A 27,698-nucleotide genomic window follows, 5' to 3' on the forward strand; every position below is an offset into this window, starting at 1 on the left:
ATCACAGTCCACTCGGTTAGGGTTAGGAGGGACGCTGGTGAGAGTCTAGCCTCAAACTCAGTGACTGGGCTCGAAAACAGTTTGTTGCCCCTGGGGTTGGGTGTTTTTTGGAAAGGTGTATAAGGATGGCTGGTTGGGCTAGTTGGTTTTGCATCATGATGTAAAACACCAAAACAACAGAGACGAAAAAGAAGGGAGAACTGGACAGGACGTGGCGTATTACACCATGGTTTCTACGTATAGCTCTGCCCGCTTGGTCTGGAGGTCGATGACACGAAAACTCTATCACGGGTGACGTCAGAACTGTGCAGTGTGCAACCACGTCCTTTCTTATCTGCTGGCCTGCTTTCTTCAAAGCGACGTGCTCCTGTCTCATCGTAACGGCTGTACATGCCGCTTCGGCAGCCCTGATTCCACAATCTTCGCTCATCACTCTGGACAGCTGCCGAGCTCACGTGCTCTGCGGCACGAGCAGTTCACGCAACTCGCTCGCGCGACTTGTCGAAGTGTTAAAAACAGTTGTGTGCAATTCCGCAACTCCGCCTCGGAGGTTGCGACGGGGAGGGCTGCACATTTGCCTCTACCGGACTCTGAGCCACGGGCATTTGCTTCTTGCGCATCCAACATTGTCATGTGGCAGGAACCCTAAACGTTTCTTCAACTGCTGCCATAGTTCTACGGAAATTTGTGCAGCTGAGTAAACCTACGCATAGACCAATTTTCTTGAAGCGTGGACCAACCACTGGTCTCTATTGTAGTAGGCTGGATTCAAATCGGAAGTCTGTCGGTGGCGCCACCGGCAGCCATTGCTTGGCACCAAGCAATACGTGCCTTGCACGGGACGTCATATGGCTCCATACCATTCCTGTGCCCGTACCCTCTGGAACATACATTTTGGCAGCATCGAATCTGTTCTTCTCCGCGAAGTTCTCCGAGAGGAAGAAATTCATTGGTCCTAAATGTGTGCTCCGGAAGGTACGGGCACTGGAGCATGGTCCGCAGCAATGGTGGCTGATGTGACGTCAATGCAAGTCGTGTATACACGCAAGTCTATGGGAGAAACACACAAAAGAAGGAAATTAAAGCTTCTACACAGTGTTCGAAGGCATGTATTTTACGATGTGCTGCAATAATTTTATTGTGTGTTTGGAGGTTGAATTGCGATTTCTCAAGCATTCGAATGCCCATTAAAATATTGTGCTATAGCACCCATGGCTGATCTGGCAAGCTTGCTCTCGTGGTGGAGTGAACAAATAAACTTGCTGTCAATAATGCCGTCGTGGGGGAGCCCAGAAGTTGCTGAACATCAACAAAGTTCCATATTGGCAGCGTCTTTCTTGGAGTGAGCGAAATCATAGCAGAGCCTTCAAGCTTGTCACCTGCTAAACCCGACTCATTGAAATCGCCACCGACTCCGAGGTACCTCTAGGTAACTCTCTTCTCAGTGAGCTGCTGTACATTTTTTGCCCAGTAGAGTCACTCTCGACAACAAAACATTTCTATATAACAACCGCGAGGGTTGTCAGTTTTAATGTTTGTGCACTAGCTATTTGACAGGCTTCCCGACAGCAGCCAAAAGATTCAGTGACGACAACAGTTTACGAGAGGGGGAACGTCACTTTTCTTTGTCTTTCCCATAGAGTTTTATGCATTAGCCAATGTCAAGTGATGGGCGCTGGTGGCACCACTCCTCCCTATTAAGACGAGCCTCGATCCGTGATCCAGCTTACTACAACAGAGATCAGTGGCACCAACTAGCCCAGGTACTGATGTCGCTGGCTTTCTGGCGCAATATAATAAATAACATGCTGAAAAGAGCAGGGCCATGACATGACGTGGTGAGGCTAGCCTCTGTGATGCAGCTTCTTCGGTAGGTGCATCCCCTCTGACCTCATCGCCCGTCTGTCTATGCTGAAAGAAGCAGTGGTAAATCTCCTTCGTGGGATTGCCAATGGGAGCAGCTTCATCTCCATCTTTGGCAAACTCCACCGGCGAACCAACTCCATTGTGACGTCTGTCAACACGCACGACTGAGTTGAAACTCTATCGGGATTTTTCCCTTAAAGTGTCCCCACTGAGAATCTCAAAACACCGCGGTGAGTATAACAGTAAAAATATTATTTTTAAGTTGGCAAAATGAATAGCATGAGACAAAATTAAAAAATATATTCCTGAAATCTGGTTGCATGAATTAGTACCTAATGTACTGAAATAATGAATACAATCAACGTTAACTACAACCCTTTACGTTGCGAAGACAGTTGTGGCCGACAACGCTAAGAAGCGCAAGCTAGGTCGCTACGTCTCGGCACGACAGTTTGCGCTTCTCCTGGACTTTCTCGGTGAAAGTCGAGTTTTCTCGGGGACTGCTACAGAGAGCTTTGTTTCCAAGGAGGAGCGAGATACACTATGGGGCGTAATAGTTTGAGAGTTAAATGCCCTTCGGCCATAAAGAATAACTTTCTGGAACTCACGTGCATGCCAGACGTGGGCTTGCGACCTGAGAGTCTCGTGTCCCTAACAGAAGACCGGTGCAAACCTGCCAACTCTTCCGAATTTTTTGTAAAATGTATGAATTGGGACTAATTCTACGATTTTACGAATCTTGCTTCAAAGTTTACGAAAAAAAGATACTTTTTTCATTTCTATTTTTTTAAACATTTTTTTCGTAAAACCGTTGCTGGCGGTACCTCACACTGCCACAAGAGGGCGATAGGTGCCGTCCACGGCAGCGTTGTGGTTTTTACTATCCGTCTATCCGGTGGCCACATATCCAAAATCAATCCAAAGCCCAAAGCCTTTGTTTGTGTGTTTGGCGGCGCATGTTGGTTTGGCGTGTTCAGACGTGGTTGGGCCTCTGTTTCGGCCAGTTTCGAGGCGAGAAGTGCAGCGTCTGTGTTTGTTACACGTGTAATCATAGCATTCCCCTGGTTGCGGTGGCTTCGCGGTGCAATGGCAAATTCCAAACCTAAAAAGAGGTACTTTCAGGTGTTCTTGAAGTCCTACACGTCGGAATTCCAGTGCTTTGTGCCGTCCAAAAAGGAGAGAAGTTTGGATTCTGTAGCACGTGCACGTGTAATGTAAGCGTTTTGCACGGTGACAAGGCTGACATTAAGCCTTGCCACCTTGCGAAACAGCCCCCCCCCCCCCCCCCCCCGCAATTGCGTGAGTTTTACGAATTGTAATGTCCACAGGTTGGCAGGTATGCCGGTGGGGGCGCGAGTGATGGGCCGTCCCTAAACGCGGAGCAAGAAAAATTATTATTTTTTGTGGGGACGGATTTCTCTCGAGGGGGCGGGCGTGCGCCCCCGACAGTGGACGCGCCGCTGTGGGACTTCACGGCTGCAGCAGCAGCTTCGATAAGTACCGTGAATCTCTTGGATCATGAGCAGACACCATGTTGCTTTTTACCTTATTGAACACTAATGTACAAAACAATGTGGTGCGAATGTATTGCCTCGTGGTGTTTTCCACGAAAGCTTGGATATCGGGGCTGCAGCACATTTCTAGACCCACTCGGAGACAATAAATCCGTGACATTCGAAAAAAAAAATAATATTGAGTTTAGGGTGCACACTATTAGACACAGGTATAACTAGAAGGGCTGTATAGCGTTGTGGTGTGTTACATAGTTGAATTATATTATGCAGGGGTCTGTGGCTGAAGGCGACATGGCAAAGGGAGGAGAGGAGGAACGTCCTGCGCAAGTGGCATGCCCCCTACCACCGAATGGTACGAACGAAAAAGATGGGAAAGCTGCGATTGTTTATTGCAGTGTGCACGCTATTACAAATGTGTTTCGTGTCATTAGCAGTGCAGCATCCACCAGGTGCCATGCCAGTCCGGAGAACTAGGGCCAAGTCTGGAGTTGATACGGCACGGGATCTGCTGTCCATTCAGCAGGACCAGCTGGCTGTCCAGCGAGAACTGCTGGCCACACAGCAGGGTCTGCTGGCCACCCAGCAGCAGCAGCTGGCAGTTCAGCAGGAAATGCTGCTCGTGCAGAGAGAGGCAGTCGATGCACTCCGTCGACTTGCAAGCGTAGGTGTTAAGAGAACTGTAGTGTAGTGCACTCCCAATTATTGTTGTTAGGCTGATTTTGGTCAACCCTACTTTAGCCAGTTAAGTTAGAAGGCAGTGTTCTTAGACTCAGACTGAAACCAGATATGATTTGTATGTGTATTTGAAGTGTCCAACAGCGAAGGCTTTATTTTGTTTATTTCAATGAAACCTTCCAGTGCCATAATGCTAATGAAAATTGGCAAGCCTTGAGACAAAATTTTTTCAACTTATTGAAAATTACCATACTGTGCTCGACAATCCGAACTACTACGTCTAAACCGTGGTTCAATAATCCACTTCATCGTTTATCTCATAAAAAGAAAAGATGTTTCAGGAGCGCTAAAAAAGGAAATACTTGGCCTAAGCTTGCCACTTGCTCTTCCGAATAAAAAACTATTTTAAAGGGGTGTTAGCACACATTCTTTCTGATAACTCTAAGCAGACATTCTTTCTGCAAACTCTACCTAATATGTTAATAAACAACCCTCGCAAATTTTGGAGATTTGTACTCTGAAATTAATCTAGTGAATAGCTCTTGTAATAACATATTGAATAGTGAATGTGTGAATATTTAAATAGTGCGTTTTCTGATGCTTTCACTATTTCTACACCCATTACTGGAATTTCTCCTGTTATAGAGAATGATTTTCCAATGGATTCAATTGTTATAAACATTCAGGGTGTTTTCAGCGGTATAGAAACCCTCAAAATATCTCCATCATGTGGCATAGAGGAAATCATTACGAAGGCTCTCACTAACACTAAATTTTCATCCGGTCTTTACCTCAAAGATATTTGAGCAGTCCGTGGACACAGGGGTGTTGCCCTCTGACCGGAAAATTAGTAAGTAGGCCAATATCACTCACCTGCCTCTACAAGATCCTCGAGCATGTCATTTACAGGCACCTGATTAACTTCCTGGATTCCTGCAATTTCTTCACCAATGTGCAGCATGGCCTCTGGAAACGCCTTTCTATTGGGACCCAACTACTTATTCTAACTAACGATTTGTTTAAAAATCTTGACACCGGCTTTCCTACTGACGCTGTTTTGCTTAATTTCGCCAAAGTTTTTGCTAAAGTCCCGGACAATCGCATTCTTCTTAAACTTTCTTTCCTAAAACTAGATCCTCATGTTCCTAAGTGGATTGAATCATTCCTTATTCATCGCTCTCAATTCGTTTTCACTAACAGCACATCCTCCTCTTTCTCTCCCGTTTCTTCCGGTGTTCCACAGGAAATTGTGCTTGGGCCTTTGCTCTTTTTAATCTACATTAATGATCTCCCTCTTCACATCTCATCCTCTGTTCATCTTTTCACTGATGACCTGTGCTGTTTATAGACTAATAAAAAACCCATATGACCATGTTGCACTCCAGAACGGCATTTAAGGGGAGACACTGCTCTTTGAAGCAAAATTTTACTAAGAAAACACATTTTTAAAAATGTGCTTTTTGAAGTTTGGCAAGCACTTATCATCTTGTCCTGAAGGATTTTCGACATATTGAATGAGGGCTACAAATATATTAAATAGGCTGTCAGGCTTTTTGTGGGTGCCTTTTAGGCATCCGGCAAAAAATGATTTTGAAACTGGAAGGTTCAAAAGTGTCATAAGTAATTTATAAATCATCCTAGAGCTTTCATTTATACCTTATTGGATTGCACATACCTCTCAGTTCACTGATCTATGTTTATTTTCTGAGCTCAGTATTTTAATTTGCGTTAATCCTTTCCATAATCATTGCAAATTAAATTTTTCATATTAATAAATCTAATTAGGTTACCTCAAAACAAAGTACATATTTGTAGTCCGATTGTAATGCCAAATAAGCCATGTAAATTTCATTTTATTTGAATCGCAAGTTATATAAAAAAGCTCTTGAAGCAGTGTGTCACACATGGCAGATGTGTCTCAACATTAGCAAATGCACACACCTTTGCTTTACACATTCTTGCTTCCAGCCCTTAAACTCGTTAACATTCAATGGCACTACCATTCTGACTGCTACACAGTAAAAATATCTAGGCGTTCGTTTAACCACTAATATATCCAGGAATGTTCATGTCGACGAGACAATATCATCCTCAAACCGCTCACTCGGTTTTGTTTGTCGCAATTTCAACTCTGCCTTTTCTATCCTTAAACGTCTCCTTTACGCCATGCTTGTTCGCCCTAAACTAGAGTATGCTTCAGCTATCTGGCACCCACATCAGTCTTTTTTTAACTAACGCAAATCGAATCTGTCCAGAATCGTGCTGCTCGATTTATTTTTTCTAATTAGTCTCGCCTTTCTTGTGTCACTGCAATGAAATGTCAATTAGCTCTTCCTGATCTTTCCGTTCGTCGCAGAATTTCCCGTCTTTGCCTTTCCATAAAATGTACTATTCGGAACCATTACGACAGTCTCTCCTCAGCCAGCCCAGCTATATCTCTGCAAGACTCGATCATTCGTGCAAGATTACCCTTCTTAAGACCATTTCAACATTCCCTTCTACCAGAAGCTATTGTAGACTGGAATGGCCTTCCAGATGATATTGTCACCATCACCGATAACGCTAAAATCAGAACTGTGCTAACCATGCACTCCCCTCTGTAATGCCCTTTGGGGCCTTGAGGGTAATTCTAAGTAACTAAAGAAACAAATAAATAATATTCCGCCACCAGCGTGTGTTCGTGTAATTATAGGAAACTGGCCTCGTTACTGAAGGACTTGTCACGCGGCAACTCTGCCGTCAGTGTAACTAAAATGCATCATTCGCAAGCGCAGGCAAGGACGCCACCAAGGCAGCTCCAAAGGGCAAAGAGAACAGAGTAAGGGTGGATTTACTCGCCCCACATACGCTTTTGATCAGACTTCTCGACTTCTTTCGTTAACACAGCCATTCTCTTTTCTTCTGTGCTTTAGGAGCACCTAAAATGCCAGTAACTCGTTGTCTACGAGTAATCTAATAAGGTGAATGGTGAAAACTGCTCTGCAACATGACTGCACAGAGCTTACCAAGGTGAAAAGTTGTTTGGCAAAAGTTTCCTATAGTATTGCTTGCAACGCGTCTGAAAACCTCTGGCGTGCTTTTAACTTTACTAATGTGTTGCGTAACAGTTTGCATTTTGTGCATAATGCCCTCCCCTTTTCCTGCAGGCTGTAGAGGGACAAGCAGCAGCAAGTGCGCACCAGTCGTCCGCACTGACTTCGCTAGTGCTTCAGCTCGTCGGTGTGCAGAATCTCCATCCGCCAGCCGAATAAAGTGGGTCTCTATGCTCCATTTCATTTTTGGCACGGGTTACACCACCGTTACTTGAACATCTCAGTTGAAAAACTGCCATAGGTGTCCGCTTTGCAGAATTGTTAAAAGCGAGCAGTCGCAGTCCCGCTGTTCTTGCTGCAGCGGCCATTTTGTAAACTGTGGCTAGACCAAACAACATCTGTGCCTCGATGGGCTTCTCAAGCGTGGCACTGCTCCCCATTGTAGCTCGCTGTGGCTCGCGTGTGGTGTCCGCATTTGAAGACCAACTTTCCTTAACTGGTATGTCGTAGTAATCTTAGATTACGCCACAAGCGAACTTGACATGCAGAAAGAAGGAATTTTTATCAATGTAGACTGCTTTGTAACATCTTCCAACTATTCATATTTGTTTATTCAAAGTGTTCAATAATGGCCGGAGTGTCTCCTTGGTGCACTTGTTAGTAACAGGAATACAAAGGATTTCCAGCAAGGAAGCCTAAGGAAGCTCGAGCACTTCTTAAAGGACACATGCAAAGGACTAATAAAATTTTTTTAAACAGCCTGGTTGGGAAAAGGAAGTCATAAAACAAATTCACAAGGAAAATAAAAATTTTAAGAGCTATATTCACGGCGTATACGAATTTGTAGTTGGCGCCGGCGGGCGCTGCGGAAAAGTGGCTGCTAGTCGTCACGTGACTGGTCGCTATTTGTCACGTGGTGCTTCCGCTCTATCGGAAGCTTCCTATGGTCTCTAAAAGTTAGTTATTCATCTTTATTTCAAGTGCAACATAACACAAAGATTAATCGGTAACTTTTCGAACCCAAAGAAAGCTCCTGAAAAAGCGGAAGCAGACGTGATAGACCTGTGTGCCGGTCAGATGACGGCGGCAGCGCTGCGGGGTAGACAAACTTGCGCGGCGGTGGCGGTGTGGAGAAATGAGTTGACGGCGGCGCACCACGCTCAGCGTGCAGCGGCGGCGTGACTGTGAGTCGACTTTGAGACGGCGCACAGGTCTATCACATGACTTGCGGCGGCTCCCACGGGCGCAACTACAAAATCATTTTGTGCCGTCAATATAGCTCTAAAATTTTTTTTTCTTCGTTCTAATTTTATTTTATAACATTCTTTTTCCATCTGGTCTGTTTACAAAAAAATGTTTTTTTACTTCGCATGTGTCCTCAAACCCCCCCCCCCCCCCCCCATCCCCCCCTAAAAAGAAAATGCAATACTTTCAGTGCTTAAATTAACTATGTAATGTTGACAGCCCTTATTGATTCGATAGAACCCTGGGGTGAAAATGTCCGTCAACTGATTCCAGATGTTTGGAATAGTTACCAACTTGACCTACCGGTGACAGGAAGTTACTATGCGCTGATAAACATTTCGGCTGGGTACGTGTTAGCAAATGCATGAATGCATATTCAGTGGTGGAACTGCCGCTCCATTTGCACCAAACTGTGCCAGAAGGAATAACCTGCTACATGCTGTTCCAAAGGCTGTTCTTGAAAAGGAGACTGAAAGTGGCTGGCACATGGCATTCTTTGCGTTGCCAAGAATGCCATGTGCCAGTACTATGTGCAAAGAGTAGGGCTGAGCGAATATTTTAATTATTGGGGTGGGTTAACTCCTTGAGTGCACTTCTCCTCAAGAATTGATGCACTGCGGAGAAGCAATACCTGCGGAGCTGACACCACGATCTTCCGGCTCGCTTTGCCGCAGCTCAGCCGCACACGGAGGCGAAAAACACACCTTAAAAGTGGTATAGCGCATGCGTGCGCCTGGTGTAATAAAAAGAAAAAAAATAGTGATTGTTGATATTTACGTCACAGTAAAATCTTCAAAATCTAACTGTGGTTGTTATGCAAGTGTATATGTTAGGCAGCAATGTTTTAGCAACCTGTGTTCATTATTTATCCTTGTTTTGTTTTAATTCAGGTATGAAGAACATATATTTGTATACGGCAAGAATATTTACAAATCCCCTCAATTAGGTGTGGCTGGGCTCTCTTATAGGTTTCATTTTAATTCAAATCTGTCATTTACTTGCCACCCCAATGTAGGTATTGGACTGCCTGAGGCCACAGTCTATAAATGTAGCTAGATTAAATTTAACAGAGCTCATAAGCGGGCAATTAGAAGCTTGGGAACAAGCTTTGTGAGTACAGCCGAATATTTGTTTAAGCATGGTGTACTAGTAGTGAAAAGCGTGGAGAAAGACGCAGCAACTATTCAATATTCAATTAAAGAATATTCGGCCAGAACCTCTATTTAATTCGAATTCGCTTCGAACCTAACACCCATTATTTGCACGTGCCTAACGAAGAGTTGTTGTTCTTTGTGCAAACGGTGCTCACATCGATCGCAATGAATAGGAATAGATAGCGCTACTCATTGTTATCAGTTAAAGTAACTATGTGCTTTGCTTAGCTGCTCTATGAACAGTAGTAGATTGAATACGAGCAAGGGCAGCGTGACATTCAACACAAAAGTGTCCGTTTGTTGTCCAACTTGTGGCAATTACCTCACCGTGATACAAACCCTACAAAGTAGCCAAACATATTTTTTGCATCAAACACAAACCGAAGACGCCATCGGTACTCCTAACAGGTTAATTGAGACATCTGGAGAGTTACTGGCGTATGATTGTTCAATAAATAAATAAATATCTGTAGTGGCCAGGTCCCTGTAGGTATGGTGCCTTAAATAGTTTTCCACCACCAACAACTACAGTTTTTCCCACAGGCTACCTCCTAAAGAAATGGTATACACTCCGTGCGACGCGACTGGCGCACCGCCGCGCGGCCGGTACCGAAGGTAGGCAGTGAGAACCCCAGAGAAAACGAAACCGAAACCACGCCGGCGTACGTTGGTACGCATTGAAGTCGGAGTGGTGCGGTTGCGCTGGGTTCACAGCATGAAGTGCTGCCTAGCTGTGCTGCGTCATTAAGTGCTTCAATAGTTATGCGTCGTATCTCGTGGAGACAGTTTCACAGTTTTTCACCTCGCCGATGTTTTGTGGGACAGCGACAACGATGGAGCCGTGCCGTACGACGCGAGAAATTTGGTCTCCCGATCATGTCGGCCACTGTGTCGGCACGGCTGACATATTCTACACTGCCGCTTTGCGCTCTGCGTTTGTTTTCGTACCAGTAACGCCTACATGTGTCAGCGCCAATGGGACGAACTGAAATGCCATCCCACACTCGCGGGTATACAGTGCCAATTTCGTTGGAGGAATGCCCTCCAAAGAAGTTTCGTCCCCATCGTACCTGTCGATGATATTTCCGGACAAGTATGGCATGCAATCTGTATTTCATGAAGATAGAAGATTCGAACGGTAAAAAAAGTGACAAATATAAATCTAAAGGAAACAACAATGAAACTCGGAATCACTGGAGAATCGACATTTGAGTATGGAAGTTTATGTGGTGTGCTTTCTTTCTTGATCAGCCTCCTTTTGGATGTGGAAACGCTGACACCCCGAGTTCTGTAGACAACAAATTTTTTTCTCGGCTTTAGAGCCACCTATCGCAAAGTGGTTCGAACTGGAAGTACCGTCCACTGGTCCCTTCCTACCTGTAAAGTGTGCACCTCCCACGATGAGTGGTATTATCTGACAGCTTTTGACGATCAAAGCCAGTTCCCATTTAGTTACGCCGCCCAAACTAAATTTCCACCTGGTTTCGCTATGCCAACTCTTTTTGTTATAAAAAGTGTTGTGCCAAGTGACGGTCATGTCAAAGTACCTGTGCGCCGAAAATCAGCACCTCGCACAACAGGTTATTACACAACAGCTGACCGCAAAAGCCCTTGGCGGCCAAACCGTGTGTTGGCCGACAACTTTGTTTTCTCGGCTTTGGAACCACCTTTCTTAAAGTTGTTTCAAATGTAAGTACAGTCCACTAGTACCTCCTACCTCTAAAGTATCTACCTCTCCTGACCAGTGGTATTCTCTAGACAGCCTTTTCATGGTCAAAACCGGTTCCCATTGAGTTACGCCGCCCAAACCAAATTTTCACCCGGTTTCCGTGAGCAACCTTTTTTTTTTTTTTTGTATAATAAGTGCTGTGTCATGTTACCGTCAAGTCCAAGCACCTGTGTGCCCAAATCTGCGCTTTGCACAGCTCGCTATAACACAACATTTTGGGTCCAATATTGGATATCCCGTACAGCTTTATTTCTTTATTCGTTAGAAACATAACTTTCACACCTGCTGTCTTAAAGAGACTTGGCACTCTTCGTGCACAAACTTAGTGAACATCTCACTCGCCTCCAAATATCATCGTTCCAGCAGTCCTAGGTTTACAGCGACGAGCGAAATAAATTTCCCACTCAGAGCAATTATGGAGCCGGCCGTCTTGTTTTTCGGAAAAGTGCTCCAACTCCTTTTTCGGCTGCAACTAAAGAAATTGCCCCTAATAACGACTCAAACTCGATATATAAGTGGAGAACAGCTAAATACCCTTCTGCCCCAGCACTCATGCAACGTCACCCTCAACTTATCGGCTCAAAAAGCAGAAGTTTCGTCCGTGCGCGCTTCCGCCGCCACAGCTCAGCATGCGAAAAGGCGCCGCAGGCTGCTGAATGCGCCTCGCAGTCGAACGCCAGCTCCTCCGCTAGCGGCGCTGCGCGCGTTTTTCAAAGCGCCCCCTATAGTTCCCGCACGGAGTGTATAAAACTTTTTGAGGTGAAAGCTCCACATTGTTTGCTCCAAAAGTGGGAATCAGCTCCAAAATGTGTTGTTCCCTGCTACAAGAGCTGCTCCAAATCACCTCTTGTCAGTTCCACCACTACATATTCAAAAACAGTATGATGACAATGAAAATAGGCTTAGGAGGTCTAATCTGTTCTTGTTTGTGTTGCGTCGATGAGGAAAAAATGTTCTTGTCACGTAGTCACATATTGTTTATTAACAGGTTAGGTTACATGTTGAGACCTCATGGCGGTTGCATGGAACAAGAAGAAAAGGAATGGCGCGGTGTGCGCGGGAAGTCCACCGGAAGACGCTGGCCCCCTGGTGGCGAAATACACAAATGCAGCAGTTTGGCTTCTTGGATACTGGCACTGAAGCATAGGGGCAATCAGAAGAAGTTGTCGAGTTCTGTGCGCATAAGTTAGGTGTACAGCTTGGCCCCTCTAATCTGGAGAAATCGCACCAGCTAAAGAAATTCCAGCCCGAGAAAACTAGACCGATCATCGTTAAGTTTGCCCGTTTCTAAGACAGAGAAAGCATTTTGGCCTCCGGTTTCAAATTGAAAGACGCCCCAAGGATATTTCTGCGTCTGTACGACTTGCCCGCAGCAAACCTTTTGAGTACAGAAAAAGTACGTCGGCCAGTTGAAAACAAACTAGCAAAAGATTTCTTTTAGTACTTTATCGTTAGAAGTTGGAACCGCGTTCCCGCAAGATAAATCGTGATTTGATAGAACTGAAACGTGATCCGATCCGAAACCTTGCCAGCCAGCAGCTTTCACGCGATCGGTAGATCTGTTTGGTGTACTTTAACCTTGCACCTGCTTGTCACTTCGAATACGATGACTTCGTTAATCGTAGTCTGCTGCTTCGATATTCAGTTGCACAATAGGATAAACTCGAAATTTGGTGCCCTGTTCCTCCGCGCAACTCCGCGTCCGTTGCTTACGCACGTCACGTGGTTCGCACATATAAGTACTATGTCGAGCACGTGTGGGTTGTGTGATAAGCAGAGCTGGTTTGCATTTTGAGCAGCTGAAAGCCACTAAGAAAATAACCAGACTTGTACCCGTCACTGAAAAAGTAACCGATGACAGTTACAATCACTTTGCTGTATAAAGTACCCGACTACAATTACAATTACAGCCTCAAAGAAGTAATCGAAAAATTACTCTAGAGTAAGCAATTACTTCCCACGTTACTTTTCATTCAAACTTTTTTTATGATAGCATAATCCGTGGAATCTCGTGCTCAGTGGTTAAAGAAAAAAAAAAAGAAAGCCTCGACTGTTTTTGCTTAAAGCGCGAAACACACGTACAACCAAACCGTCCGATCCGACGTCTGACCGCGCAATACGACGGTCGGAGGCAAGGGTTTTCAACGCTCTCCGATGCTGCGGAACCCCCTCGCCCCCCAAGGTCATTCCGGCAGTCCGCACGTCGGATCGGACGGTTTGGTTGTACGTGTGTTTCGCGCTTAAAGCTGAGTGAGTGATGGCACACACCTAATCCCTCACAAGAGGCTAGATAAAGTCATTTTTCATACCCATAAGTAGTCTCCGGTGTAGAAATAAAAATGTACCCACGAAAAAGAAGCATAGTAAAGTGGCCTACTAATCCTCACAGCCTCGTGCTTAATATTTTCGAAAAAAAAAAAAAGCCCGTTGCCCGGAGCTGAATAACTCCAACTCCCTCCCCCCCCCCCCCCAAAAAAAAAAAAAAAAAAAAAAAGGAGGAAGATTGTAATGGGGGGTAATTTTGTAATCGATTACAGCAAAAAATTAATTCAATTAAAAAGATCATTACCCCTTAAAGGAAGTAATCGAAGCGTCACAAAATTGCAGTAAAAATAATCAATTACAAGTAATCTTGTAACACGTTACGTACGAGTCTGGAAAGTATAGAGGCTCACAAAGTTTCAAGTTTTCACACCTTTTACACTGTTATCCCATCTACCTAGGTCCCTAACCACTCATGTTCATCTGTGCTGCTAAGCGCGATTGAAATTGCTCCCGTGCGTGTCTAAGACACAAGCTGAAGTGCAATGAAAACTGATCTGAGCTGCTCCTAGCCTGCTCCAGAACATAGTTTTAGCTGCTCCCAACCTGCTCCTAAACAGCTGTTTCAGTTGCTCCCGTGGCTGTTCCCAAGGACATTTCGTGAGTTCCACCCCTGCACTAACTACGTCACCGGACATTGTCAAGTCCATTCAATACTGCGATGGGCTCCGTGATTATAGGTTACAACATGTCGACTTTCCACTCTCCGTTCTTGTCAAACATTCTATTTCCAAGATCATTCGCGATTATAATGAGGCTGATTATAGATGAATAGATCATGGGTTGACAATCTTTTTTGACCATTACATTTAAATTGTCCTCTTCCATCAGTAGAGGAAACCGGCATTATTTAAAGCTAAAATGAACAGTCTTATAAATATGTTTGTTCCGACAGCCTGAGTATGCACTGATTCAAATAACCCATGGTTCACCAAAATGCTGCTCTTTTTGCATAACAAGAAAAGGCTATTTGCAAAGGCTAAACGTGTTAACACCTCAAGCTTTGGGTGCTTATAACTTTGCCCTTAAAAACTACAATAAAAAGTTGAAATTGGCTACTAAAAGTTTTTTTTTTATGACTCGCTGTTTATTTTGAATGGTAACCCGAGGAAGTTTTGGAACATGGTGTCACCAAAAAGCAATAACTCTGCCATCAAACCAAGCCGCGACAATGGCGATCCCATACAAGAAAGCGACTGCTCTGCAAATTACGACCCCAGCCAAAATATTACGTCCGTGGGACGCCGCATTCTCAACTAATGCCGATAATAAAAATGCGACCCGCCGCAAGCCGCTGCTCCTTAGCGGGCGGCAAGCGGTTTGTCGATCGCCAAAGCAACATTGGGCCGTGACGTCAGTATCCTTCTCTTTTTTTCCTCTGGTCCAGGAGTTGCGCGTAGTGCGCTTCTTTGAGCCACTACCACAGCTACTTCGGCTTGCGATTGGCGTGTTTAGCCGTTGCTTTTATCTGTAGCCCGTGTAGCTTCGGTATAGAATTTTGTTTATTTGCTTATGAGGACTTCAAGACTCGTTTTAGCGAGCAACTCGGTGCGCCCAAGACTGCCCAGCTGTTCCTCGAAAGATGCCGAGCGCAACTTGTAGCGCTGTGGGCTGCTCAAACAACCCGCTGTGCAACCCGGAGGTGCTTCTTCACAAGTTTCGAACGGACCGGAAATTGAAGAAAGTGTGGGTGAACGCTGTTCGATGAGTGGACTTTGGACTTCGGCTTTTATGCGCCCGAGGAAAAAAGAACGAAAAAACAGAGGTGTACAGCCCAGCACTCGTGTGTTCGGCCGCCGCAGCTCGCGCCGTAGAGCCTCAAAGCTTTGTGTCTGGGACTGACCCGCAGCGCGAAAGTGAGAGGGCCCCCAGTACTGTACGTCACTGGCAGCACAGCGTAGAGCAACGCCGCTCCATCCACAGAGCCCCGATGACAATTTAGGTCTAGCGACGAGTACGGAAGACCACACACACGGCGACAGCCGCAGAGTACGGCACCGAACGAGTTCACTTGTTTTCCAGTCGCTAGCTTTTGGGTATACAAGCGACGAGTACGGCATAGCGCACGCATGGCGGCGGCCGCCGAGTACGGAATCGTACGAGTTCACGGGTTTTCCAGTCGCTAGCTTTTGGGTATATGCACTAGCCCTTGCTACATATGCTGGATAACTACCACGTATACAGAATTAAAACAAAATCAGCTTACCTCCTACCTTTAGACGGCTAGCGCAACAGAGGTAGGTGCCGCTCGGCGTGCGTGCTCGTTGAACGAGAACGATCCTGACGTCACGTTCACATAGCGGTTGATTTCGAGCGTTGCCGGAGCCTCGAGCGGCTAGTTTCGGGTTTGTTGGCTGCGCCCCAAACAAAACTTTGAGGCGTCCATATCTGTAGAACTACGCACAATAACGAGAAAAAAATTGCACCTTGCAGTTCAGGGACGCTGACTAGACTAAAAACAGTCATAATCCCAAAACCGAAAGTATGGACCGGAGTTGCCCTTTAATGTTTGCTCGGCTGAAGTGGAAAAGGGTGGGAGGAGCTTCCACTTCGTTCTTGACCTGTCACCGACTCTAGGTGCATCTTTTTAGCCACACCTGCACTGGTGAAGAAAATTGTAGGGCAATGTATTTACGGTTCTATCTCGATACACATGCCAGAAGTACACCACCTTGCACTTTCTTACACATGCCAGAAGTACACCACATTGCACTTTTTCACACCGGTGCAGGTAGTGCAACTAAAAAAATGCACCCACTCAAAAAAAAAAATTTGTATCGGCCCACCAGAGCTCTGCCAAAACCTCTTTGAACACAGTGTTTTATCAGCCAAATTTTATGAAAATGTGTACCAAAAGAAACCCTGACAGAGACATTTACGAGAGCAAACAAGTGGACTACATGGACTGCTTAGGCTTATAAAGAGAAACAAAAAAAGTAAAAAAGGAAGAAAAAAATATCTGCATTACGATTTAAGAGCATGTCATTGCAACGAACTGGTGAGCATAGAATGTGTGAAGTTCTGCGTGCACATGATGTATGTGGATGCAAAAACATGCCTTCACCCCAACCCAATAAGTGATTTCCCACATCAGAAGCCGCCTCGGTGGCTCTGAGGCGAGAGCACCGGCCTACAGGTCCTCAGGTGGCGGGTTCGAGTCCCGACCGAGGTGCCCGCAATATGACGGAGGCTTATTGCAGAGAAGGCACTGTGTAACCGAGCTCCGCAGGTGGTCCAAATTAATCCTCAGTCCTCCGCTGGGGCGTGCCAGATGCCCGTCATAGGTGCCAGATGCCCGTCATAGGTTTGGCACGTAAAACCCCCAAATTTGACTTTCCCACATCAGAGCTAAAATTTGTGCAGCCACCCACATTACATGGATGTAGAACTGTACACCTTCTGTGCTTCCCAGTCTTTGATGAGATATGATTAAGCTTGCACAGCGCGACTCCAGTGAGCTGAATGATTACGGCAAGCATGCCAACACCGCAGAGCATGACAAGCTCGATGAGAGAGGGCGTCCACCTTCCTGACTTTCCGACGCTGCATTGCTAGTGTTCTTTCTTTGAGGCTCTTAGTGCCAGTGTCGCTGTTGGTGTCGCTACTGTCATCGTTGTACCCGCAGTCAGACTCTTCCTACACAAAGGGGTCTGGGGCAGACTCCGGAACGGAGCTGTGTAAGCAAACATTGTGCAGAATAGCACATCCTGTTGCTAAATTACGTGCTCTTTCTGGGTCGTAGTGCAGAGCGTGGTACTTCTGCAGGCACCGGAACTGGTTTTTCAGCTTACCAATGCATTGCTCAACAACAGCGTGTTGAGCGGTGTTGGCCGAGGCCAGACTCGACAAGACGCACCGCTCAACACGCTGTTGTTGAGCGCTGCCTCTTGCTGGGGTTGCCAGAAATAGGGGTGAGTAGCCAGGGCTCCAGAGGTAGCATCTGTCACCTGCAGACAAAAATGGAACCGTATTTGCCATGAATGTTCTCGCATAACATTTCCAGGAGTTGTCTGAAAGTGCACTTGTACTAAAATGGGGCTACTGGTATGGTTTTATGACTTTCGAGAGGACCTGCTGATTGAAAGTCAAACTGGCAGGAAAAAATGTTATGTAGGTAATTTAATTGGCTTGCTCAACCATGTAAATAATGTCTTGCAAACCTGCATCGCCCATTGTTGTTTACCTCAATCTTGGGTAGAGGCTACAAGGAACAGCCACCAGATCTTTTGTTTCGTAAGTATATCTGACCTAGCAATGTCAGTTGTGCTGCTCTGACCATTGGCCACTGAGATTGGTCGTTTAAAGTTATCTAGAAGCACCATTTTTTCCTGCTACACAAAGAAATTTGAGCTATCAAACATTTTCATCCCTGAACCAGTGCTGGTAGCTTGTAATTGGAGACTTGGGTGGGCAGATTACGTACTACGAGATGAACACTTGATGGGTCCAGTGACAGCGTTACAAATATTACAGTTATACCCAGGTTCTACATTTAAAATAAAAGATACGTCGAATAAGAGTACATTCATTAGTGGGAAGAATGGTACAGATCTTGGGGCTTTAACGGAGACAGAATAATCTCATTGGCTCGGGCCAGACTCTCTCGGGCCACAATTATTTGGCTCCTGGGTTAGCATGCTATGAATTTTGGTGTAAGTAGGAAATAGCCCAATGCAGGACGCCAACCAACTGCTCTTCGCTGCAAAACCGAACTGTCGGCGCATGTCAACCGAAGCACGTTTTTGGGGCTGAGAAACGTAAGCGGAGATGATCGAGCAAGAAGAAAAGTATGCCAGTCATTCCAGAGTATCATGCCTGTTCTGTGAGCATCATGGGAGAGGTACGATTACAAGAACCAGAGGCACCTTGTTTCCGGCTTAGCGAGAGACCTAACGGCCATCGACTCATCTGTCTCCCGGACCTGGTTTCCTCTGTGAATCTTTACGTTTGGCCCTGCGTTTCGGGGTTAAAGGCCGACGACCAGACTCGAGATTCTGCAAGGCAGAATTTCCTCCTCACCATGGGAGAGGAGGAAGCGAGGGAATAGTGGAAAGCGCAAAGTGGTCGTCGGTTTTTAAGGAGCAGACGTATGCAATCCTGGAAGTAACAAACAGCCTGTCGTGGGAAAACCAAGGTTCGGCACATAGGGGCAAAAAAGCCTGCACACGAAATGTAGGCAGCATGCCCGGCTGCCTCCTTGATACCGAAGCAAGCCCTTAAACAATCAGCAAAAGCAGAGCTCTGTGTCATAAGTGTGCCGGGACTCCTCCAACTAGACCCTGAACCCGGAAAATGCGACACTTGGTCTCCAAAAACTGAGAAAAAACAGGGTGACCAGATTCTGACAAAGACTGTATTTCGACTGACTAAAACAGGTTATCTACAATCAAACAGCAAAACGTGTGAAGGGGGAAATGGTGAAAACTAAGAGCTGAAGTGGAGAGGAGCAACGTCCTTTCCACAACGGGTTGTTTCGTGCGTGCCCGTTTTCTCTTCGCTGGGGCCGCGCCACTACGGGAAGGGACTGGGGAATGTCTCCTATATTTCTAAAACTTGTCGCGCAACCCGTTGCAAAATGGCCGAGTGGCTTCCCCGACGGAATGTATCCTGAATGGTCGCATGATCTGACCTAGAGACCCGTTAAAATAATTTTTGATAGGGGCTGTAGTTTCACGAAAAGGATTGGGACAGACCTCACAGGTCTCTCAAAAAGCTATGATGGGTCTCTTACACCCCTCAGGAATTGTTAAAGGGTACTCAGGCCCCTTAGAGAACTTTGACGGTCATCTCAAGCACTTCTAACATCCAACATTTTTAATGGCCACGTCGGAACATTTTAGAAATCCTGGTGTGCCCCATAGACATGTTAAATAGGGTGTTGCAGCTCTTGGGTCACCTATGGTGCAAGTGCTGCTGTCCCAGCACTTGCACCGTAGGTGATGCAGGCAGAGCGATTCTATTGTCCTGATAGCTGCAAGTCAAAAGCGTCTGTGATGGAAATGCATGCTTGCCTCAATTTACTAGGGATACCCATTTCATGGGAAAGTGTAGCCACCTGTAAACGTTCGTGGTAAACCAAAAATGTCTATTCCTACTATACTTGCATTTCCGAATAGATGCATATACAAAATGTATTCATATAGACATATGTGCATACATACATACAATGTAAATGGGATTTCCTGCAGGGATGCACAGGTGCTGAAGTTTGCAGTTGGTTCAGCCCAATTTTTCTGATACACCCAGTTGTGTTTACATCGATTTCTTGTTTCGAGTGCTGTCACTGATGACCGCAACAACAGTTCTATTATTTTTATATAGTAACTATATTACGGCTTCTAAGACAAGCTTGCAAGTGCTCACCCAGGTGCCGCTTCCTCAGTTGTAAAAGCAGCTATTGGCTGGACTCGACTCTCAAAGATGGGAGTAAACATTAGGAGCAATGCATTATCTGCCAGCTTCATTGTCGCGTCGTCATCTGTGAACTCGCTGTAATTGACAAAACCGTCAAATCTGCCTTGTAAACAGTGATAAAGTGCAGGCGAGCTGGTAATGAATCATCATCTTGTAAACCCTGAGATGGGGAACAATAAAAAAAACGGACGAAGACAACAAAATCTTAAATGCAGCTGCATTTCAGATTTTGTTGTCTTCGTCGTTTTTTTTTATTGTTCCCCATCTTGGGGTGTACAAGATGTCAAATTTTCCTGTCAACTTGTCAAAGCTCAATCCTTTGCGCAGCTTGATTTCGTTTGTCAATAATGTTCCCACTTTGTAGGTGTCAGACTTGTCCTTGAGTTGATTCGAGATGCTTGCCAAAGCAAGTGCATTGAACCCATATTTTGACGGCATTCTGCTAAGGAGCTGTGAGAGTTTGCTGGGACAACAGTGGAAGGAGATCCATTATTTTTGTCATTTTAACCCTTTGGGCTAGCGAATCTCAAGATTAAGCCATACATAAGCCGGTCTGAACTGTAGCACACTCGAGACCTTCGTTGGGTTTTGCATTATTTTTAGAGCCACATCGATTGTCAATTTTTGCATGCTCAGGAGATCTTGAACTCTATCATCTATCATCATGTCTAATGACTCCACCTTTTTTTTTCTTTGTTTCTGCAAATGAAAGAAGAACTTGTACTTCGCAGCCTTTGCACATTTCAGTCGCAGCTTTAGGTTTTTCCTTACCTGCTTTCAAGATGCCGCTGCTTTTTTTTTAGTCATCCTTTCTGCCACTTGCTTGATGGTTAGGTGGAGCTGAAGTTTTGCACAGTTTATGCATCTCTCCGGTTAGCAAAATCAGAGACGGTCCTTGCGAGGACAAATCTCATCAATTACATGGACAGTTTTAGTCGTCACACCTTGGTAGGGTCATCCACTGCAGATCCTAAATGTTCCAGTTCGTGCAGTAGGATTTCTAGGTCCTGCATGCTGTGCATATGCGGGTTGCTTTTTTGAGATAACCAGTTTTTATTCGAGACGATTGCAAAGGTTATACTTTCCTTCAAGACGATGCTTTAGACACCTCGAACTCGCCGTCCACGATCAAGCCCTTGCAGCATGCTAGATGAGCGCTTAGTTTCGAGGTCTTCAAAAACAAATCTTCCTTCCACCCCTCCGAGGGAAAGCAAGGTTCAACCTGTCGTGCTTCCTCCAGCAGCCGTCGACGCTCACACATCGTGGACATGGCAGGGTTAGAGATACTGTGCTTACGTTCGTACTTCTTAGGCCATGCCCATTGGCGCTGCTTCGGTTTAAAATGGTCAGTTGGGTCTACAGGGAAGATGCGAGGCACGGCACCACGAACGAGCTCCCATTTTCCTTGCGCTATTGTCGTTGCCTATTTTGTGTTTGTACACTGTCGGAACGTGCCCTCCGTTAAAATGGAGATTGCACATGGTAAGTCGCCGAGAGAGGCTGGCGAGTTACCATGTAACTCGCCAGCCTCACGACCTCGCGAGGCTGGCGACCTCGCGAGGTCCCAAGGTCCCAAGGTCGTGGCGACCTCGCGATACCAGGTAGTATCGCGAGGTCCCAAGGTTGTTTTTTCTGGATGTCTGCTGGTGGCTTAAATAAGTGATGTTTTTCTTTCTTGCTTTTGTAACCGCTCATACTGGGGTACACAACACATTCACATAAACACAGATTTATCCAACTTCAAGAAGAGTGTTTTACTGAACATACCTCACAAGCTGTACATCTTTGATTGATGCGAAGATGAACATGCGACCGTCGAGCGCTCTGTAGTGACGACGCTATCAGTATCGGTAAGTGGTCTGCGCACCTTATCGGATGGGGGGGGACAGCTTGCCACACTTGTGAGACATCGCATGCAAGCCGACTTGGCCGCCTCTGCATGACATTGTCACTACCAATGTGCAGAATTGGAACATGCAAAAGTTAGGAAGCAGAGCTGACGGAACCGAGTGGATCCAGCGTTGCTCTTAATGCTCAGCCAGCCACTCTAAGCGCTAGCGTCGAGTGTGGCTGGTATGAAGCTTCTGGTGACATTGGTTCTCTACACTCCCCACAGGAGTGGGTCTCGGAGTTACTCTCCGCGAAAATTAGGAGGGTCTTCCTCTTTCTCGAGTGAAGAGGAAGATTTGAGGGAGAGTTTACTCCTTTCTGACTGCTTGTCTCTCCTGCCGCCGAAGAAGAAGGTCGTGTGCGGGAGCTGCTCCGAACCATTTGTCGGTAAGCAGCAATTCATCATATGTTCAGGTGGATGCAAACGCAAATTTCACTGCGGCTGTATAAAAGTTGGTCTCGAAGAATACAACGTTCTAATGGCAATCGGCAAAAGCACGTACAAATGTAACGACCGCACCCGGCGACACCGCTGCGCTGGCGATGATAAGCCTAACCATGGCGAAGAGACAACGGATGCGTCTAATTCTGACACCGATTGCGAATCAGTTCGTGACACCGACAACGGACCCACCCACACCTACGAATCGGAATCTGCGCTGCAGAGGATGAATGCAAAGTTGGATGTATTGACCGCCAAAGTGAAATGCCTGAGAGCGGACAATCACTATCTTAGTTCCGAAGTTGCTGAATTGCGAAAGCAGCTGAGTCAGAGAGTGTTCGATTCTAAACAACCGAGCCAAACCTACTCAACTGCCGCATCAGCACGACGTAATCCGGGAGCACGAGTAACTACGAATGTCGCCTCAAGCGGCGAGCCGAGCGGCGGTGCGGTCTTTGTGCCTACGGGACCAGCTGATGGGAACAGAGGAAGCTACCGTTCGAAAGACTTTCCCAAGCCAAGTGGTGGCGACCTTCGACAGGGTGGAGACCCAAGTGCGGCCCTGGACAAAGGCACTGGTGGGCCCTCGACGACGAAACAAGCCATTGGTCGGACCATTCCTGGGTGGCAAACCTAGCTGTTGCACTAAGATGAAAACGAAATACCCGTATTACTCCTCTTTCCATGTTTCCGTGGACCAGGACATATTTGAAGCAATTAATAATCCAGATATCTGGCCTGAGGGATGTATATTCCACCAGTTTTTCGGAAGGCTGGATTCAATGCGATCGTTCGTTCCGAATAATACTGATGCATCGCCAAATGACTAACGGAATTTGGTGCTACCATCAGAACACTCGCGGTCTGCGGGCTAAAGCAGATGAGTGTATGGCAAACGTCGTTTCTACAAACTTTCACATTATTTGTTTAACGGAGACATGGCTTTTAGAGGAGTTATCTAGTGCGAGCTATTTTCCTTCGTCCTATGCTGTGCATCGCAAAGATAGGGAGTACGATGCCACGGGGCAGAAGTTTGGTGGGGGGGTATTAATTGCAGTCTGCGATCCTCTTAATTCATACGGAAGGCAAGACCTTGAATCCAACGCAGAGTGTGTGTGGGCAGAAATACTATCAAGTGATGGCTTCAACTACCTTGTTGGAAATTACTATTTCCGCCACTATCAGACACACAGATGTTTGATAACCATCTGCAAACCCTCGAAGAACAGGTCGATTTTACGAAATATCGGGTACTGATATTTGGGGATTTTAATCTCCCAGGGGTAGACTGGACATCTCGTCTAGTTTCTAGTGGAAGCACTCAAACTACAATAAAGGTATCCCGTCTATTGGATTTTATTAATTTTAGTGGGTTAACCCAGCATAATCAGTTAAAAAACACCGCTGGAAATGTACATATTGGATCTTTGTCTTTCTAACTGCCCAATACACTCCGTGCGACGCGACTGGCGCGCCGCCGCGCGGCCGGTGCCGAAGGTAGGCAGTGAGAACCCGAGAGAAAACGAAACCGAAACCACGCCGCGTACGTTGGTACGCATTAAAGTCGGAGTGGTGCGGTTGCACTGGGTTCACAGCATGAAGTGCTGCCTGTGCTGCGTCATTAAGTGCTTCAGTAGTTATGTGTCGTATCTCGTGGAGACAAAGTTTCACAGTTTTTCACCTCGCCAATGTTTTGTGGGACGGCGACAACGATGGAGCCGTGCCGTACGACGCGAGAAATTTGGTCTCTTGATCATGTCTGCCACTGTGTCGGCACGGCCGACATATTCTACACTGCCGCTTTGCGCTCTGCGTTTGTTTTCGTACCAGTAACGCCTACATGTGTCAGCGCTGATGGAACGAACTAAAATGCCATCCCACACTCGCGGGTATGCAGTGCCAATTTCGTTGGAGGAATGCCCTCCAAAAAAGTTTCGTCCTGTAAAAGCTTGGTATGCTGGGCAAGTTGGTAGTGGACATTCATATTAAAAATAGCGCAAAAGAGACGGGACAATAAGACGAAGAAGCACACAGGACAAGCGTTAGCGCTTGTCCTGTGTGCTTCTTCGTCTTTTTGTCCCGTCTCTTTTGCGCTATTTTTAATATGAAAGTTTCGTCCCCATCGTACGTGTCGATGATATTTCCGGACAAGTATGGCACGCAATCTGTACTTCATGAAGAAAGATTCGACCGGTAAAAAAAGTGACAAATATGAATCTAAAGAAAACAACAATGAAACTCGGAATCACTGGAGAATCGACGTTTCAGTATGGAAGTTTATGTGGTCTGCTTTCTTTCTTGATCAGCCTCCTTTTGGATGTGGAAACACTGACACCCCGAGTTCTGTAGACAACAATTTTTTTTTCTCGGCTTTAGAGCCACCTACCGCAAAGTGGTTCGAACTGGAAGTACCGTCCACTGGTCCCTTCCTACCTGTAAAGTGTGCACCTTCCACGATGAGTGGTATTATCTGACAGCCTTTGACGGTCAAAGCCAGTTCCCATTTAGTTAAGTTCCACCTGGTTTCGCTATGCCAACTCTTTTTGTTATAATAAGTGTTGTGCCAAGTGACCGTCATGTCAAAGTACCTGTGCGCCGAAAATCAGCACCTCGCACAACAGGTTATTACACAACAGCTGACCGCAAAAGCCCTTGGCGGCCAAACCGTATGTTGGCCGACAACTTTGTTTTCTCGGCTTTGGAACCACCTTTCGTAAAGTTGTTTCAATTGGAAGTACAGTCCACTAGTCCCTTCCTACCTCTAAAATCTCCACCTCCCCCAACCAGGGGTATTTTCTTGACAGCATTTTCATGGTCAAAACCGGTTCCCATTGAGTAACGCCGCCCAAACCAAATTTTCACCTGGTTTCCCTATGCCACCTTTTTTTGTATAATAAGAGCTGTGTCATGTTACTGTCAAGTCCAAGCACCTGTGTGCCCAAATGCACACTTTGCACAGCCCGCTAGAACACAACACTTTATTTCTTTATTCGTTAGAAACATAACTTTCACACCTGCTGTCTTAAAGAAACTTGGCACTCTTCGTGCACAAACAGTGAACATCTCACTCACCTCCAAATATTATCGTTCCAGCAGTCCTAGGTTTACAGTGACGAGCAAAATAAATTTCCCGCTCAAAGCAATTATGGTGGCGGCCGTCTTGTTTTTTGGAAAATTGCTCCAACTCCTTTTTCGGCCGCAACTAGAGAAATTACCCCTAATAACGACTCAAACTCAATATATAAGAAGTGGAGAAAAGCTAAATGCCCTTCTGCCCCAACACTCATGAAACGTCACCCTCAACTTATTGGCTCAAAAAGCAAAAGTTCCGTCCGTGCGCGCCTCCGCCGCACGGTCATTCACTGCAGATCCTAAATGTTCCAGTTCGTGCAGTAGGATTTCTAGGTCCTGCATGCTGTGCATATGCGGGTTGCTTTTTTGAGATAACCAGTTTTTATTCGAGACAATTGCAAAGGTTATACTTTCGTTCAAGACGTTGCTTTAGACACCTCGAACTCGCCGTCCACGATCAAGCCCTTGCAGCATGCTAGATGAGCGCTTAGTTTCGAGGCCTTCAAAAACAAATCTCCCTTCCACCCCTCCGAGGGAAAGCAAGGTTCAACCTGTCGTGCTTCCTCCAGCAGCTGTCGATGCTCACACATCGTGGACATGGCAGGGTTAGAGATACTGTGCTTACGTTCATACTTCTTAGGCCATGCCCGTTGGCGCTGCTTCGGTTTAAAATGGTCAGTTTGGTCTACAGGGGAGATGCGAGGCACGGCACCACGAACGAGCTCCCATTTTCCTCTCGCTATTGTCGTTGCCTATTTTTTGTTTGTACACTGTCGGAACGTGCGCACTGTTAATGTGGAGACTGCACATGGTAATTTGCCGAGAAAGGCTGGCGTGTGAGCAGTATCGCGAGGTCCCAAGGTGGTTTTTTCTGGATGTCTGCTGGTGGCTTAAATAAGTGATGTTTTTCTTTCTTGCTTTTGTAACAGTGTTGTTAGAGAATTTAGTATATTTTACCCCTCCATTCAATCGAAATTGTCACCGATGGTAAGGATGCAGATTTGTGGTAATGAACTGTCTTCTCATGTTAATATCTTTTCAGATATATCAGTGTTTAGAAGGGAGCTAATTTTTTATCTTTTCAATTCCTGATTGCATGTTAGTCTTTTCTTTTTTACAAGTGGGGTACATTGTGTTAAGTCATGTACTACCATTTTATGTGCCACCACACATGACCTAGTGGTCGTTCTGGGGCATGATTCAAATAAAGCATTATTATTATTATTGTAAGGTATGCCAAAATGGTGCAACATCCAGAAAATTTACGTACAGTAGGCTGTGTCTTCATTTACATTTTAGCAGCACTTGTCATCTTAAGGTAGGATATTCTGGCATATGAAATGTGATTGTGTTAATGATACAAGCTCACGAGCATATTTTGTCTGGTGCATCCCGCAGAACTTGGCTTGATTCGAGCGGCAGCGTGTTCGCTGAACGGCATCTGCTGTCTCTGCAGTCTAGATCAGGAATGAGGTAAGACTGCAACGGAAGCGGCTACGTAGATGTCTGCAAGGTGAGTGATGCATGCAGCCATTTCTTTGTTTGATATTGCGTTTCAAGAGAAGATGAAGCTGCGGCATTGTCTAAAGGTCCTGGTTTCTGGTCAACATTGCTGCCCCATGAATCGTGTCTCATCGACTCTTATACTTTTTGCGAGCTGACGTTTGGGCTTGTTGCTTTGGATAGAATGCTATGGTGGGCTTGGCCTGGAGCCAGCTGAATGTCTTTGTCCATGAAGCCATAAACGAGGACATAATAATAATTTATTGCATATGAACAAAGCGAGGTTGAAGTCAGACCTGCCTAAGCCACATTGGGCTTGACTGACAGCGTCTTGGATGCTTGACATGGATGCTGCTTTCCCATTTCGGGGTCGTGCTGTTTCGCCTTTTGCTCTAAGGGCTTGTTTGTACGTCTGCTTACCTGGTGTGCCCCGTGTGATAATTGCTTAGCGGAGGGAAATCTTTAACGCGGTGAGAATCTGTTTTATTTGTTTCGGCCTCCTCACGCTTCGTTGTTGTGCGGTTGTGTCGCAACCTTCCTTGCATCGTCGGATCCTTTGGTCTCTTCTGGAGACACGCATTTGCATTCTTCTTGGCTAGAAAGGTGTCACCCTGTGTCATTTTGCCTGATATGGCAGTTTGCGCAGTATGTCTCTCCTGAGTGCTTCTCTTCCGGGTGTGCTTTGCTGCACTCCTTGCGTCTTTCAGGTAAAGTTCATCTTGGTCTATATTTTTCATGATTTCTTGAATCGAAAACTGGGCTTGGACTTCTTGTAAAACTCCTTACTGCATCGTTTGGCGCAAGTCCGCAGACCTCCACTGTGTGCTCTGCTTTGCCAAT

The 27,698-nt window shown here is 45.9% G+C and overlaps 1 protein-coding gene across 1 annotated transcript in view; it reads left to right on the forward strand.

Moving 5' to 3' along the window:
• The first annotated feature begins 2,830 nt into the window (after positions 1-2,830).
• The window catches only part of LOC121833987, a 29,041-nt gene continuing 4,173 nt past the window's right edge, over positions 2,831-27,698 (forward strand). The window contains exons 1-6 of the mRNA XM_042287719.1: positions 2,831-2,988; positions 3,651-3,732; positions 3,815-4,041; positions 4,854-4,905; positions 7,202-7,307; positions 12,204-12,328. Of these exons, the coding sequence (XP_042143653.1) occupies positions 2,953-2,988; positions 3,651-3,732; positions 3,815-4,041; positions 4,854-4,905; positions 7,202-7,307; positions 12,204-12,328 (628 nt within the window). The 5' untranslated portion in view covers positions 2,831-2,952. The remainder of the gene's footprint in view (positions 2,989-3,650; positions 3,733-3,814; positions 4,042-4,853; positions 4,906-7,201; positions 7,308-12,203; positions 12,329-27,698) is intronic.

The sequence above is a fragment of the Ixodes scapularis genome, unplaced genomic scaffold (assembly GCF_016920785.2).
Source record: "Ixodes scapularis isolate PalLabHiFi unplaced genomic scaffold, ASM1692078v2 ptg000247l_1___fragment_3__unscaffolded, whole genome shotgun sequence".
NCBI classification, from domain to species: domain Eukaryota; kingdom Metazoa; phylum Arthropoda; class Arachnida; order Ixodida; family Ixodidae; genus Ixodes; species Ixodes scapularis.